This window comes from Oncorhynchus clarkii, chromosome 14 (assembly GCF_045791955.1).
Source record: "Oncorhynchus clarkii lewisi isolate Uvic-CL-2024 chromosome 14, UVic_Ocla_1.0, whole genome shotgun sequence".
Lineage (NCBI taxonomy): Eukaryota > Metazoa > Chordata > Actinopteri > Salmoniformes > Salmonidae > Oncorhynchus > Oncorhynchus clarkii.
The window spans coordinates 39,693,008-39,706,140 of NC_092160.1; the positions used below are offsets into that span (position 1 = coordinate 39,693,008).

A 13,133-nucleotide genomic window follows, 5' to 3' on the forward strand; every position below is an offset into this window, starting at 1 on the left:
GAATGCTGCTGATGGCTCAAGTTTTGAGGGAGCGTGCAATTGGCATGCTGACTGCAGGAATGTCAAACAGAGCTGCTTCCAGATAATTGAATGTTTATTTCTCTACCATAAGCCGTCTTAAGCCGCCTCCAACATCGTTTTAGAGAATTTGGCAGTACATCCAACCGGCCTCACAACCACAGACCACATGTAACCACACCAGCCCAGGACCTCCACATCAAGGCTCTTCACATATGGGATCGTCAGAGGGGGGACGGAGGGGTGCTAAAGACTATTTCTGTCAGTAAAAAAACTCCTTTTGTGTAGAAAAACTAATTCTGATTGGCTCGTCCTGGCTCGCCAATGGGTGGACCTGTGACTGAGGCCCTACTCTGTCATGTGAAATCCATAGATTAGGGCCTAATTAACGTATTTCAATTGACTGATTTCCTCATATGAACTGTAACTCAGTAAAAATCTTAGAAATTGATCCATGTTGCGTTTCTATTTTAGTTCAGTATAGAATGCATTGCTACTGGATGTACCGCAGAGCCAACCAACTGAACTACACATGTTAGGTAATGCTATATTAACTCAGCATGGCATGAAACCTATTAAATAACAAGCACAGAAACGCATCAGATTTAGCTTATTCTGGTGTGTGGTAGGAACTGTCAAAACGCTGTCATTTACCACAAAGTAAACCCCTTTATCAGTCACCCTCTAGAATCTGGACTCACACCTTGTTTTGATGGGATCGTCATAGATGATGCCTTTGGCCATTTCCTTCACCGACATGAGAGCTGAAAGAGAAACGAACGATTAGAGCTGGACTGGAATAAAAGCCTGCAACACAGCCCGTGTTGTCCACTCTTGAAGTGAATCTGAACTAGAACAACAGTGGCCCATTGACAGTGATAGGGTCAGTATGTACAGTAATATCTCTTACCTCTGCAGGGTCAGTGTGTACAGTAACATCTCTTACCTCTACGGGGTCAGTGTGTACAGTAACATCTCTCACCTCTTCCCTCTGCCACACTCTGCAGAATCTTCTGTTCTTCTTTCAGCTGCTTCTCCTTGGCTGACTCTTTACGAGCTGTGGACATAAACAGACACATTTTAGCATTTAAGCAAAAAGACAACTCAAGATCATTATACATTTTAGAATCCATAACTGGTTTGACCTTCTGTTTTCTACTACCCATGGACAAAAAAAAAAACATAATTCACCACACTGAACAATGATCATTCCAATTCTAACTGTGAAATGATTAAACTTTCAAACGACCACTGTACCACTCACCTTCGGCCTTTTCCTTGAGAACCTGGTGTTGATCCAGCAGGGAGACGTTAGAGCGTGGTCCCAGACCCTCGTCTTCATCTCTCTGCTCTCCTCCACTATCCTTCTGCTCCTCCTCTACCACCTTCCCTCGTAGACGCAGCATCTTCAGTTGCTGGGGGGGGGGGCACAGAGTGACAGGGTTGATTGGGAAGGAGAGATGGAGGGAGGAAAGTTATGGGTCATTGTGTTTGGTGGATCTACAGTACAAATCATTCTGACGCTGCCCAGTAGTCAAAGCTAATCCATGTGTGTCAGCTGCAGGCTCATATACACACACACACACACACAATCTGACACTTCCAGGGGATGAATAAGAAAGGGAGAGGGAGACTGTGTGCTTACCATTTGATGCTTTCTGATTTTGACAGGTACGTATGGGACATAGTCATCCTCTTCAGATGGATGATCTGATCCGGACTTCTCCTCCTCCCCATAGGATCTCTGTGGAAACAAAGTACACCCCAAAAAATGTTTTACAAAAAGGAAAAGTTAAATGGTTTATTCAAATGCCTAACAAAACGATTTTCTAATTTGCGAACAAAATACAAAGCTACATCACAGATGAATAGGGTAAGTTAATTATTGGTATATTTGGCTACTAAAACATTTCGCTACAGTCGCATTGACATCTGCTAACCATGTGTAAGTGACAAATAAAATGTGATTTAAAGGAGCCTAGCGTCTATGAATGAGTCGGTTACAACGGGATCTTTGCTAGCTAGCTAGCAAGCTAGTGTGCTAACAATGATAGCTAGGTTTGTTTTCCATAAAATTGAACACCACCTACCTTTTTAGTCCGGTGTTCTGTCTCCATTTTATTGTGTTATGTTATGGGTTACTACTGTAGCCTGTTAAATACTGTTTTTGGACAACTTTATTTCCCCAAAATACATGAAAAATATACCCCACGTTTGGCGCTGTAAGAAAACACTAAAGACGCAGTTCGATTGTTTCTGTACGGCGAGCAGTAAATGACATATCGAACCAGCGTGAAAGACGTTTTGGAAAATCTTTGCTTTGGGCAGTTTGACCGCAGAGTTTCTAAATCCATAGGCGCAATATCGCGAGACTTCCGGGAACAGACCAAACCCCAGGGGGTTTGAGAAGTCAAATAGAGAAGTGAGAAAAAAAAAATCCTTAGTTGTTCATTTTCTCGAAACATAAAGACACAACCTAGATTTGAGCAAATGTCTTAAATAGGTGAACAATGGTATTACTCCAACGTCGTGAAACTGACACATTTTCAACAATTTTATATTGAAGGAGTACCTTTGTTATGACGGACTGCACGTCCGACAGAGGAAGAAAACTAAAATTTAATGGCTTATTTGCTACGTGAGGTGTATTTGATCGAATAGACGTTTCGTAATGCTTAAGTTGTTACGAGTGTACTTATAAAAAAGTATGATGACATTCTGCCAACTTTGAGAGAATAAAAAGCGTTATATCTCCAGACTATGCATGTCATGAGGATAGTAAACGTAGCTTCTCTACATTGAATACAGGCGGTGGACATCACAACCGTCATCGAATATTCAAAATAAGTTTACAAGAATGATACGTATCCACCACTAGACTGCCCGCCGTGCCGCTTCGTGGACAACGACTCCCATTGTTAGGGCGAAGAGACATGTATCTATAATCTTTGGACCCTGATTTTTATTTAAACAATTTATTTAACCTTTAACTATGAAGGTCGCCATGACATCACCTACAAGTGTGATTGGGGATTTCTATTGGAGAACAAGTTTGTACTGTCTTTGGTCTGGCCTTGCCTGACAACTCAAAACGGAGTTCTTCCGGCTGCTCTATGTTAATGTCCATGCGATTGAAGTGCGCGTGTGCAATAACTATATTCTCCCTGCCACGCCTAAACAACGCACATTTGTTGAAACTTTGGCAAAGGGTAAAGTATACAAAACTTAGTCCACTGTGTTCGTAACATATTCTAGTTTTGGGAACAGAAAACTGCATCGAGATCAAATGTTTCATAAATGAGCAGAATGTCGGCCAAAATCCATCTTCTCCCACTGCTGGCCACTGGGCTTCCTCTCATCACCATATTTGGGGGTGAGTGGAGACGCCATCCGGATGCTTCAGAATTATCCATCTGGCTCATTGTTCTATCTGTGGCGTCCCTATAGACCGTAGTTCCTATTAGGGTAGGTATTAACTCCGCCATGTTTCGTTGGACAAAGGCTATGAGGAAAATGAATGGCGTTTTTGGATAAACACTGAAAATAAGAATTGATGTAATAATAAAAAAACACAAATGAATCATTATTTCATAAAGGTCATGTTAACTGACTGCTGTGGTAACTCATTTCATAAAGGTCATGGGATCAACCAAAAAAGTTGGAAGTCCACACTCAGTGGACTACTTTAAAATGGTAGAAGCCCTCAAAAAACAGCCTTATGGTCTCCAGAGGCCTCAATCGTTCTATATGGCTGGAGTAAGAAGTCTGGGTAGCAACCCTCGTGACTACACACTGCTCGTGTCAGCCAGACCAAGTTTGGCCCGTCCCTGTCTGCCATCTTCTGCTAGTCTGGACTTTAACATGATTACTTTGGTTGGAAATAACCTTTATTGATATTAGGCAATTCTGAAAGGAATTTATTTTTTACATGATGCATCTGTAACAGTGTAACTTTAGACCGTCCCCTCGCCCATACCCAGGCGCGAACCAGGGACCCTCTTCACACATCAACAACAGTCACCCCTCGAAGCATCGTTACCCATCGCTCCACAAAAGCCGCGGCCCTTGCAGAGCAAAGGGGAACAACTACTCCAAGGTCTCAGAGCAAGTGACGTCACCGATTGAAACGCAATTTAGCGCGCAGCACCGCTAACTAAGCTAGCCGTTTCACATCCGTTACACATCATATCATGAGACCTTAGCCTTTGGGCTAAAACCACTCAGAAAGCAAAACACCACACTTTATTTTGTCAAAACGGCGATGTTTTAATCTTTCTGAATGAAAAGGTTTTCACAGTATCAAAAGTGAATAATAACAAAAAATATAGATGACAGAAAAGAAGCCAACTTGTCTTAGGCCGACATTAATGGTAGTAAACTTCTACATTCCACACATTTCAGATGTCTTCTAGTTGAATATAACCTGGATACAAAATTTCAGTTACAAGATTTTCGGGAAGAAAAACAAAAACAAAAAAAATAGAACATATGACGGAAACCTTTTAAACATCGAAGCACCACTTCCTTCATAACATCACATCAACTAGCGATTGTTTTGTGATCAGAAAGGGAACTCCTCCTCCTAAGTTCAGGACTGCAGAATCAGATACGGAGTGACAGCAGAGGTTCTTGCTGAGGTGTATGACCTCAGAAGGTCAAGAGTATTGTGCTTTTTTTTTACCATGGTTGAAATCCTCACCTGTCCTCAGAGAGACGGGTCATCATTATGGTTGAGAGACGGGTCATCATTATGGTTGAAATCCTCACCCATCCTCAGAGAGACGGGTCATCATTATGGTTGAGAGACGGGTCATCATTATGGTTGAGAGACGGGTCATCATTATGGTTGAAATCCTCACCTGTCCTCAGAGAGACGGGTCATCATTATGGTTGAGAGACGGGTCATCATTATGGTTGAGAGACGGGTCATCATTATGGTTGAAATCCTCACCTGTCCTCAGAGAGACGGGTCATCATTATGGTTGAGAGACGGGTCATCATTATGGTTGAAATCCTCACCTGTCCTCAGAGAGACGGGTCATCATTATGGTTGAGAGACGGGTCATCATTATGGTTGAGAGACGGGTCATCATTATGGTTGAAATCCTCACCTGTCCTCAGAGAGACGGGTCATCATTATGGTTGAGAGACGGGTCATCATTATGGTTGAGAGACGGGTCATCATTATGGTTGAAATCCTCACCTGTCCTCAGAGAGACGGGTCATCATTATGGTTGAGAGACGGGTCATCATTATGGTTGAGAGACGGGTCATCATTATGGTTGAAATCCTCACCTGTCCTCAGAGAGACGGGTCATCATTATGGTTGAAATCCTCACCTGTCCTCAGAGAGACGGGTCATCATTATGGTTGAGAGACGTTCATCATTATGGTTGAAATCCTCACCCGTCCTCAGAGAGACGGGTCATCATTATGGTTGAGAGACGGGTCATCATTATGGTTGAAATCCTCACCCGTCCTCAGAGAGACGGGTCATCATTATGGTTGAGAGACGGGTCATCATTATGGTTGAAATCCTCACCCGTCCTCAGAGAGACGGGTCATCATTATGGTTGAGAGACGGGTCATCATTATGGTTGAAATCCTCACCCATCCTTAGAGAGACGGGTCATCATTATGGTTGAGAGACGGGTCATCATTATGGTTGAAATCCTCACCCATCCTCAGAGAGACGGGTCATCATTATGGTTGAGAGACGGGTCATCATTATGGTTGAAATCCTCACCCATCCTCAGAGAGACGGGTCATCATTATGGTTGAAATCCTCAGAGAGAAGGGCCATCATTACGGTTGAAATCCTCACCCATCCTCAGAGAGACGGGTCATCATTACGGTTGAAATCCTCACCCATCCTCAGAGAGAAGGGTCATCATTACGGTTGAAATCCTCACCCATCCTCAGAGAGATGGGTCATCATTATGGTTGAAATCCTCACTCATCCTCAGAGAGACGGGTCATCATTATGGTTGAAATCCTCACCCATCCCCAGAGAGACGGGTCATCATTATGGTTGAAATCCTCACCCATCCTCAGAGAGACAGGTCATCATTATGGTTGAAATCCTCACTTATCCTCAGAGAGACAGGTCATCATTATGGTTGAAATCCTCACTTATCCTCAGAGAGACAGGTCATCATTATGGTTGAAATCCTCACCCATCCTCAGAGAGAGACAGGTCATCATTGTAGATGTGTTTAAAAGGCCCTACAATCACTTATTTTATGTACAAACATTGAGATCAGGCGATGATTGAGGACATTTTTCAACTGAAAACAAAACCAGTCGGGTATTATTGGACAAGTCCAAGTCGTCTGTTCCTGTTGTCTTCCGTTTGATACCTAATGAATACAATCCTGTATCAGCAGGAGGTGAGTGATCAAAACAACAGTATGAGGCAGCCATGGGCAACATCCCAAATGGCACCCCCATATAGTGCCCTACCCAATGGGCCCTGGTCAAAAGTAGTGCACTATAACATCGGGAATAGGGTGCCATTTGAGACGCCTGAAATGTTGAGAACATGGCCACAGACCACCATGGGGGAAGATATCATGTCTGATAGCAGCTAGGTCACCAACAACCAATGGGTCATCTCTGATAGCAGCTAGATCACCAACAACCAATGGGAGATCATCTCTGACAGCAGCTAGATCGCCAACACCCAATGGGAGATCATCTCTGACAGCAGCTCGATCGCCAACAACCAATGGGAGATCATCTCTGACAGCAGCTTGATCGCCAACAACCAATGGGAGATCATCTCTGACAGCAGCTAGATCGCCAACAACCAATGGGAGATCATCTCTGATAGCAGCTAGATCACCAACAACCAATGGGAGATCATCTCTGATAGCAGAATCATCACTAACAACTGTAAGTGCTGTTATTGTGAAGTGAAAAAGTCTAGGGGAAATAACGGCTTAGCCGCAAAGTGGTAGGCCACACAAGCTTACAGAACGGGATTGTCGAGTGCTGTAGTTCGTAGCTCGTAACAGTCATCTGTCCTCGGTCGCAACACTCAGTACGAGTTCCAAATTGCTTCTGGAAGCAACGTCAGCACAGTAACTGTTAGTCGGGACCTTCATGAAATAGGTTTTCATGGCAGAGCAGCCGCATACAAGCCTAAGATCACCATGCGCAGTGCCAAGCGTCGGCAGGAGTGGTGTAAAGCTTGCCGCCATTGGACTCTGGAGCAGTGGAAACGCGTTATCTGGAGTGATGAATCACGCTTCACCATCTGGCAGTCCGACAAATCTGGGTTCGGCGGATGCCAGGAGAACACTACCTGCCCAATGCATAGTGCCAACTGTAAAGTTTGGTGGAGGATGAAAAATGGTCTGGGGCTGTTTTTCATGGTTCGGGCCCCTTAGTTCCAGTGAAAAGAAATCTTAATGCTACAGCACACAATGACATTCTAGACGATTCTGTGCCCCCAACTTTGTGGCAACAGTTTGAGGAAGGCCATTTCCTGTTTCAGCATGACAATGCCCCCGTGCATAAAGTGAGGTCCATACAGAAATGGTTAGTCAAGATCGGTGTGGAAGAACTTGACTGGCCTGCACAGAGCCCTGACCTCAACCACATCAAACACCTTCTTGATGAATTGGAACGCCGACTGCGAGCCAGGCCTAATCACCCTCAACATCAGTGACTGACCTCACTAATACTCTTGTGGCTGAATGGAAGCAAGTCCCCGCAGCAATGTTCCAACATCCAGTGGAAAGCCTTCCCAGAAGAGTGGAGGCTGTTATAGCAGCAAAGGGCAGGACCAACTCCATATGATTTTGGAATGAGATGTTTGACGAGCAAGTGTCCGCATACACTACATTCATTTAAACACACCTTGTAAAGACATGATTCAAAGTGTTAAACACAATAGTCAGATAAATATTGTGTTCTTTGTTTAAAAAAAAAAAATCAAATTTCATGTCATCAATATCTTTGTACAATGGGGGTATTGAATCTATTGATCCATGGGGTTCCATGTCATCCACTGCTGTCGATTCCTACATAGTTTGAGGAACATTGATAAACTACACCATAATGACTTACTCAATGGGACTCTTGGGATGCAACTCAAGAATAGGGCGCCATCTTGAACTACAAAGCATTAATGAATGACCAGCGTTGGATCAGCCTATGATGTCATAATGCGGGGACAGGTTGGCACAATCAGAGCAGTATGATTGAGGCCATGAGACCACAATACCAGGGTGGATAACCAGCCCACACATTGTGGTGTTGTCTTTGACAGTATAGATAACCAGCCCACACATGGTGGTGGTGTCTATGACAGTATAGATAACCAGCCCACACATGGTGTCTATGACAGTATAGATAACCAGCCCACACATGGTGGTGGTGTCTATGACAGTATAGATAACCAGCCCACACATGGTGGTGGTGTCTATGACAGTATAGATAACCAGCCCACACATGGTGGTGGTGTCTATGACAGTATAGATAACCAGCCCACACATGGTGTCTATGACAGTACAGATAACCAGCCCACACATGGTGGTGTCTATGACAGTATAGATAACCAGCCCACACATGGTGTCTATGACAGTACAGATAACCAGCCCACACATGGTGGTGTCTATGACAGTATAGATAACCAGCCCACACATGGTGGTGTCTATGACAGTATAGATAACCAGCCCACACATGGTGGTGTCTATGACAGTATAGATAACCAGCCCACACATGGTGGTGTCTATGACAGTACATATAACCAGCCCACACATGGTGATGTCTATGACAGTACAGATAACCATCCCACACATGGTGGTGTCTATGACAGTATAGATAACCAGCCCACACATGGTGGTGTCTATGACAGTATAGATAACCAGCCCACACATGGTGGTGTCTATGACAGTACAGATAACCAGCCCACACATGGTGGTGTCTATGACAGTATAGATAACCATCCCACACATGGTGTCTATGACAGTATAGATAACCAGCCCACACATGGTGTCTATGACAGTATGGATAACCAGCCCACAAATGGTGGTGGTGTCAATGACAGTATGGATAACCAGCCCACAAATGGTGGTGGTGTCTATGACAGAATAGATTACCAACCCACACATGGTGTCTATGACAGTACAGATAACCAACCCACACATGGTGTCTATGACAGTATGGATAACCAGCCCACACATGGTGTCTATGACAGTATAGATAACCAGCCCACACATGGTGGTGGTGTCTATGACAGTACAGATAACCAGCCCACACATGGTGTCTATGACAGTATAGATAACCAGCCCACACATGGTGGTGGTGTCTATGACAGTATAGATAACCAACCCACACATGGTGTCTATGACAGTATAGATAACCAGCCCACACATGGTGGTGTCTATGACAGTATAGGTAACCAGCCCACACATGGTGGTGTCTATGACAGTATAGATAACCATCCCACACATGGTGTTGGTGTCTATGACAGTATGGATAACCAACCCACACATGGTGGTGTCTATGACAGTATAGATAACCAACCCACACATGGTGTCTATGACAGTACAGATAACCAGCCCACACATGGTGGTGTCTATGACAGTACAGATAACCAACCCACACATGGTGTCTATGACAGTATAGATAACCAACCCACACATGGTGTCTATGACAGTATAGATAACCAGCCCACACATGGTGTCTATGACAGTATAGATAACCAACCCACACATGGTGTCTTTGACAGTATAGATAACCAACCCACACATGGTGTCTATGACAGTACAGATAACCAACCCACACATGGTGTCTATGACAGTATGGATAACCAGCCCACACATGGTGTCTATGACAGTATAGATAACCAGCCCACACATGGTGGTGGTGTCTATGACAGTACAGATAACCAGCCCACACATGGTGTCTATGACAGTATAGATAACCAGCCCACACATGGTGGTGGTGTCTATGACAGTATAGATAACCAACCCACACATGGTGTCTATGACAGTATAGATAACCAGCCCACACATGGTGGTGTCTATGACAGTATAGGTAACCAGCCCACACATGGTGGTGTCTATGACAGTATAGATAACCAACCCACACATGGTGTCTTTGACAGTATAGATAACCAACCCACACATGGTGTCTATGACAGTACAGATAACCAACCCACACATGGTGTCTATGACAGTATGGATAACCAGCCCACACATGGTGTCTATGACAGTATAGATAACCAGCCCACACATGGTGGTGGTGTCTATGACAGTACAGATAACCAGCCCACACATGGTGTCTATGACAGTATAGATAACCAACCCACACATGGTGTCTTTGACAGTATAGATAACCAACCCACACATGGTGTCTATGACAGTATAGATAACCAGCCCACACATGGTGGTGTCTATGACAGTATAGGTAACCAGCCCACACATGGTGGTGTCTATGACAGTATAGATAACCAACCCACACATGGTGTTGGTGTCTATGACAGTATGGATAACCAACCCACACATGGTGGTGTCTATGACAGTATAGATAACCAACCCACACATGGTGTCTATGACAGTACAGATAACCAGCCCACACATGGTGGTGTCTATGACAGTATAGATAACCAACCCACACATGGTGTCTATGACAGTATAGATAACCAGCCCACACATGGTGGTGTCTATGACAGTACAGATAACCAGCCCACACATGGTGGTGTCTATGACAGTATAGATAACCAGCCCACACATGGTGTCTATGACAGTATAGATAACCACTCCACACATGGTGTCTATGACAGTATGGATAACCAGCCCACAAATGGTGGTGGTGTCAATGACAGTATGGATAACCAGCCCACAAATGGTGGTGGTGTCAATGACAGAATAGATTACCAACCCACACATGGTGTCTATGACAGTACAGATAACCAACCCACACATGGTGTCTATGACAGTATGGATAACCAGCCCACACATGGTGTCTATGACAGTATAGATAACCAGCCCACACATGGTGGTGGTGTCTATGACAGTACAGATAACCAGCCCACACATGGTGTCTATGACAGTATAGATAACCAGCCCACACATGGTGGTGGTGTCTATGACAGTATAGATAACCAACCCACACATGGTGTCTATGACAGTATAGATAACCAGCCCACACATGGTGGTGTCTATGACAGTATAGGTAACCAGCCCACACATGGTGGTGTCTATGACAGTATAGATAACCATCCCACACATGGTGTTGGTGTCTATGACAGTATGGATAACCAACCCACACATGGTGGTGTCTATGACAGTATAGATAACCAACCCACACATGGTGTCTATGACAGTACAGATAACCAGCCCACACATGGTGTCTATGACAGTATAGATAACCAACCCACACATGGTGTCTTTGACAGTATAGATAACCAACCCACACATGGTGTCTATGACAGTATATAACCAGCCCGCAAATGGTGGTGGTGTCAATGACTGAAAAGATAACCAACCCACACATGGTGTCTATGACAGTATATAACCAACCCACACATGGTGTTGGTGTCTATGACAGTACAGATAACCAACCCACACATGGTGTCTATGACAGTACAGATAACCAACCCACACATGGTGTCTTTGACAGTATAGATAACCAACCCACACATGGTGTCTATGACAGTATATAACCAGCCCGCAAATGGTGGTGGTGTCAATGACTGAAAAGATAACCAACCCACACATGGTGTCTATGACAGTATATAACCAACCCACACATGGTGTTGGTGTCTATGACAGTACAGATAACCAACCCACACATGGTGTCTATGACAGTACAGATAACCAACCCACACATGGTGTCTATGACAGTATAGATAACCAACCCACACATGGTGTCTATGACAGTATAGATAACCAACCCACACATGGTGTCTATGACAGTATAGATAACCAACACACACATGGTGTCTATGACAGTATAGATAACCAACCCACACATGGTGTCTATGACAGTATGGATAATCAACCCACACATGGTGTCTATGACAGTATAGATAACCAACCCACACATGGTGTCTGTGACAGTATAGATAACCAACCCACACATGGTGGTGTCTATGACAGTACAGATAACCAGCCCACACATGGTGGTGTCTATTACAGTATAGATAACCAGCCCACACATGGTATCTATGACAGTATAGATAACCAGCCCACACATGGTGTCTATGACAGTATGGATAACCAGCCCACAAATGGTGGTGGTGTCAATGACAGTATGGATAACCAGCCCACAAATGGTGGTGGTGTCAATGACAGAATAGATTACCAACCCACACATGGTGTCTATGACAGTACAGATAACCAACCCACACATGGTGTCTATAACAGTATGGATAACCAGCCCACACATGGTGTCTATGACAGTATAGATAACCAGCCCACACATGGTGGTGGTGTCTATGACAGTATGGATAACCAGCCCACACATGGTGTCTATGACAGTATATATAACCAGCCCACACATGGTGGTGTCTATGACAGTATAGATAACCAGCCCACACATGGTGTCTATGACAGTACAGATAACCAGCCCACACATGGTGGTGTCTATGACAGTATAGATAACCATCCCACACATGGTGTTGGTGTCTATGACAGTATGGATAACCAACCCATACATGGTGGTGTCTATGACAGTATAGATAACCAACCCACACATGGTGTCTATGACAGTACAGATAACCAGCCCACACATGGTGGTGTCTATGACAGTATAGATAACCAACCCACACATGGTGTCTATGACAGTATAGATAACCAGCCCACACATGGTGTCTATGACAGTATAGATAACCAACCCACACATGGTGTCTTTGACAGTATAGATAACCAACCCACACATGGTGTCTATGACAGTATATAACCAGCCCGCACATGCTGGTGGTGTCAATGACTGAAAAGATAACCAACCCACACATGGTGTCTATGACAGTATATAACCAACCCACACATGGTGTTGGTGTCTATGACAGTACAGATAACCAACCCACACATGGTGTCTATGACAGTACAGATAACCAACCCACACATGGTGTCTATGACAGTATAGATAACCAGCCCACA

At 44.2% G+C, this 13,133-nt stretch overlaps 1 protein-coding gene across 1 annotated transcript in view; it reads right to left on the reverse strand.

Annotated features, from left to right (window-relative positions):
- The window catches only part of LOC139366592 (DEAD-box helicase 41), a 45,158-nt gene extending 41,989 nt beyond the window's left edge, over positions 1–3,169 (reverse strand). The window contains exons 1-5 of the mRNA XM_071104268.1: positions 2,109–3,169; positions 1,664–1,762; positions 1,283–1,433; positions 1,001–1,075; positions 722–782 (exon numbers count right to left, since the gene is read on the reverse strand). Coding sequence (XP_070960369.1) covers positions 722–782; positions 1,001–1,075; positions 1,283–1,433; positions 1,664–1,762; positions 2,109–2,135 — 413 coding nt within the window. The 5' untranslated portion in view covers positions 2,136–3,169. The remainder of the gene's footprint in view (positions 1–721; positions 783–1,000; positions 1,076–1,282; positions 1,434–1,663; positions 1,763–2,108) is intronic.
- Between the last annotated feature and the right edge of the window lie 9,964 nt (positions 3,170–13,133).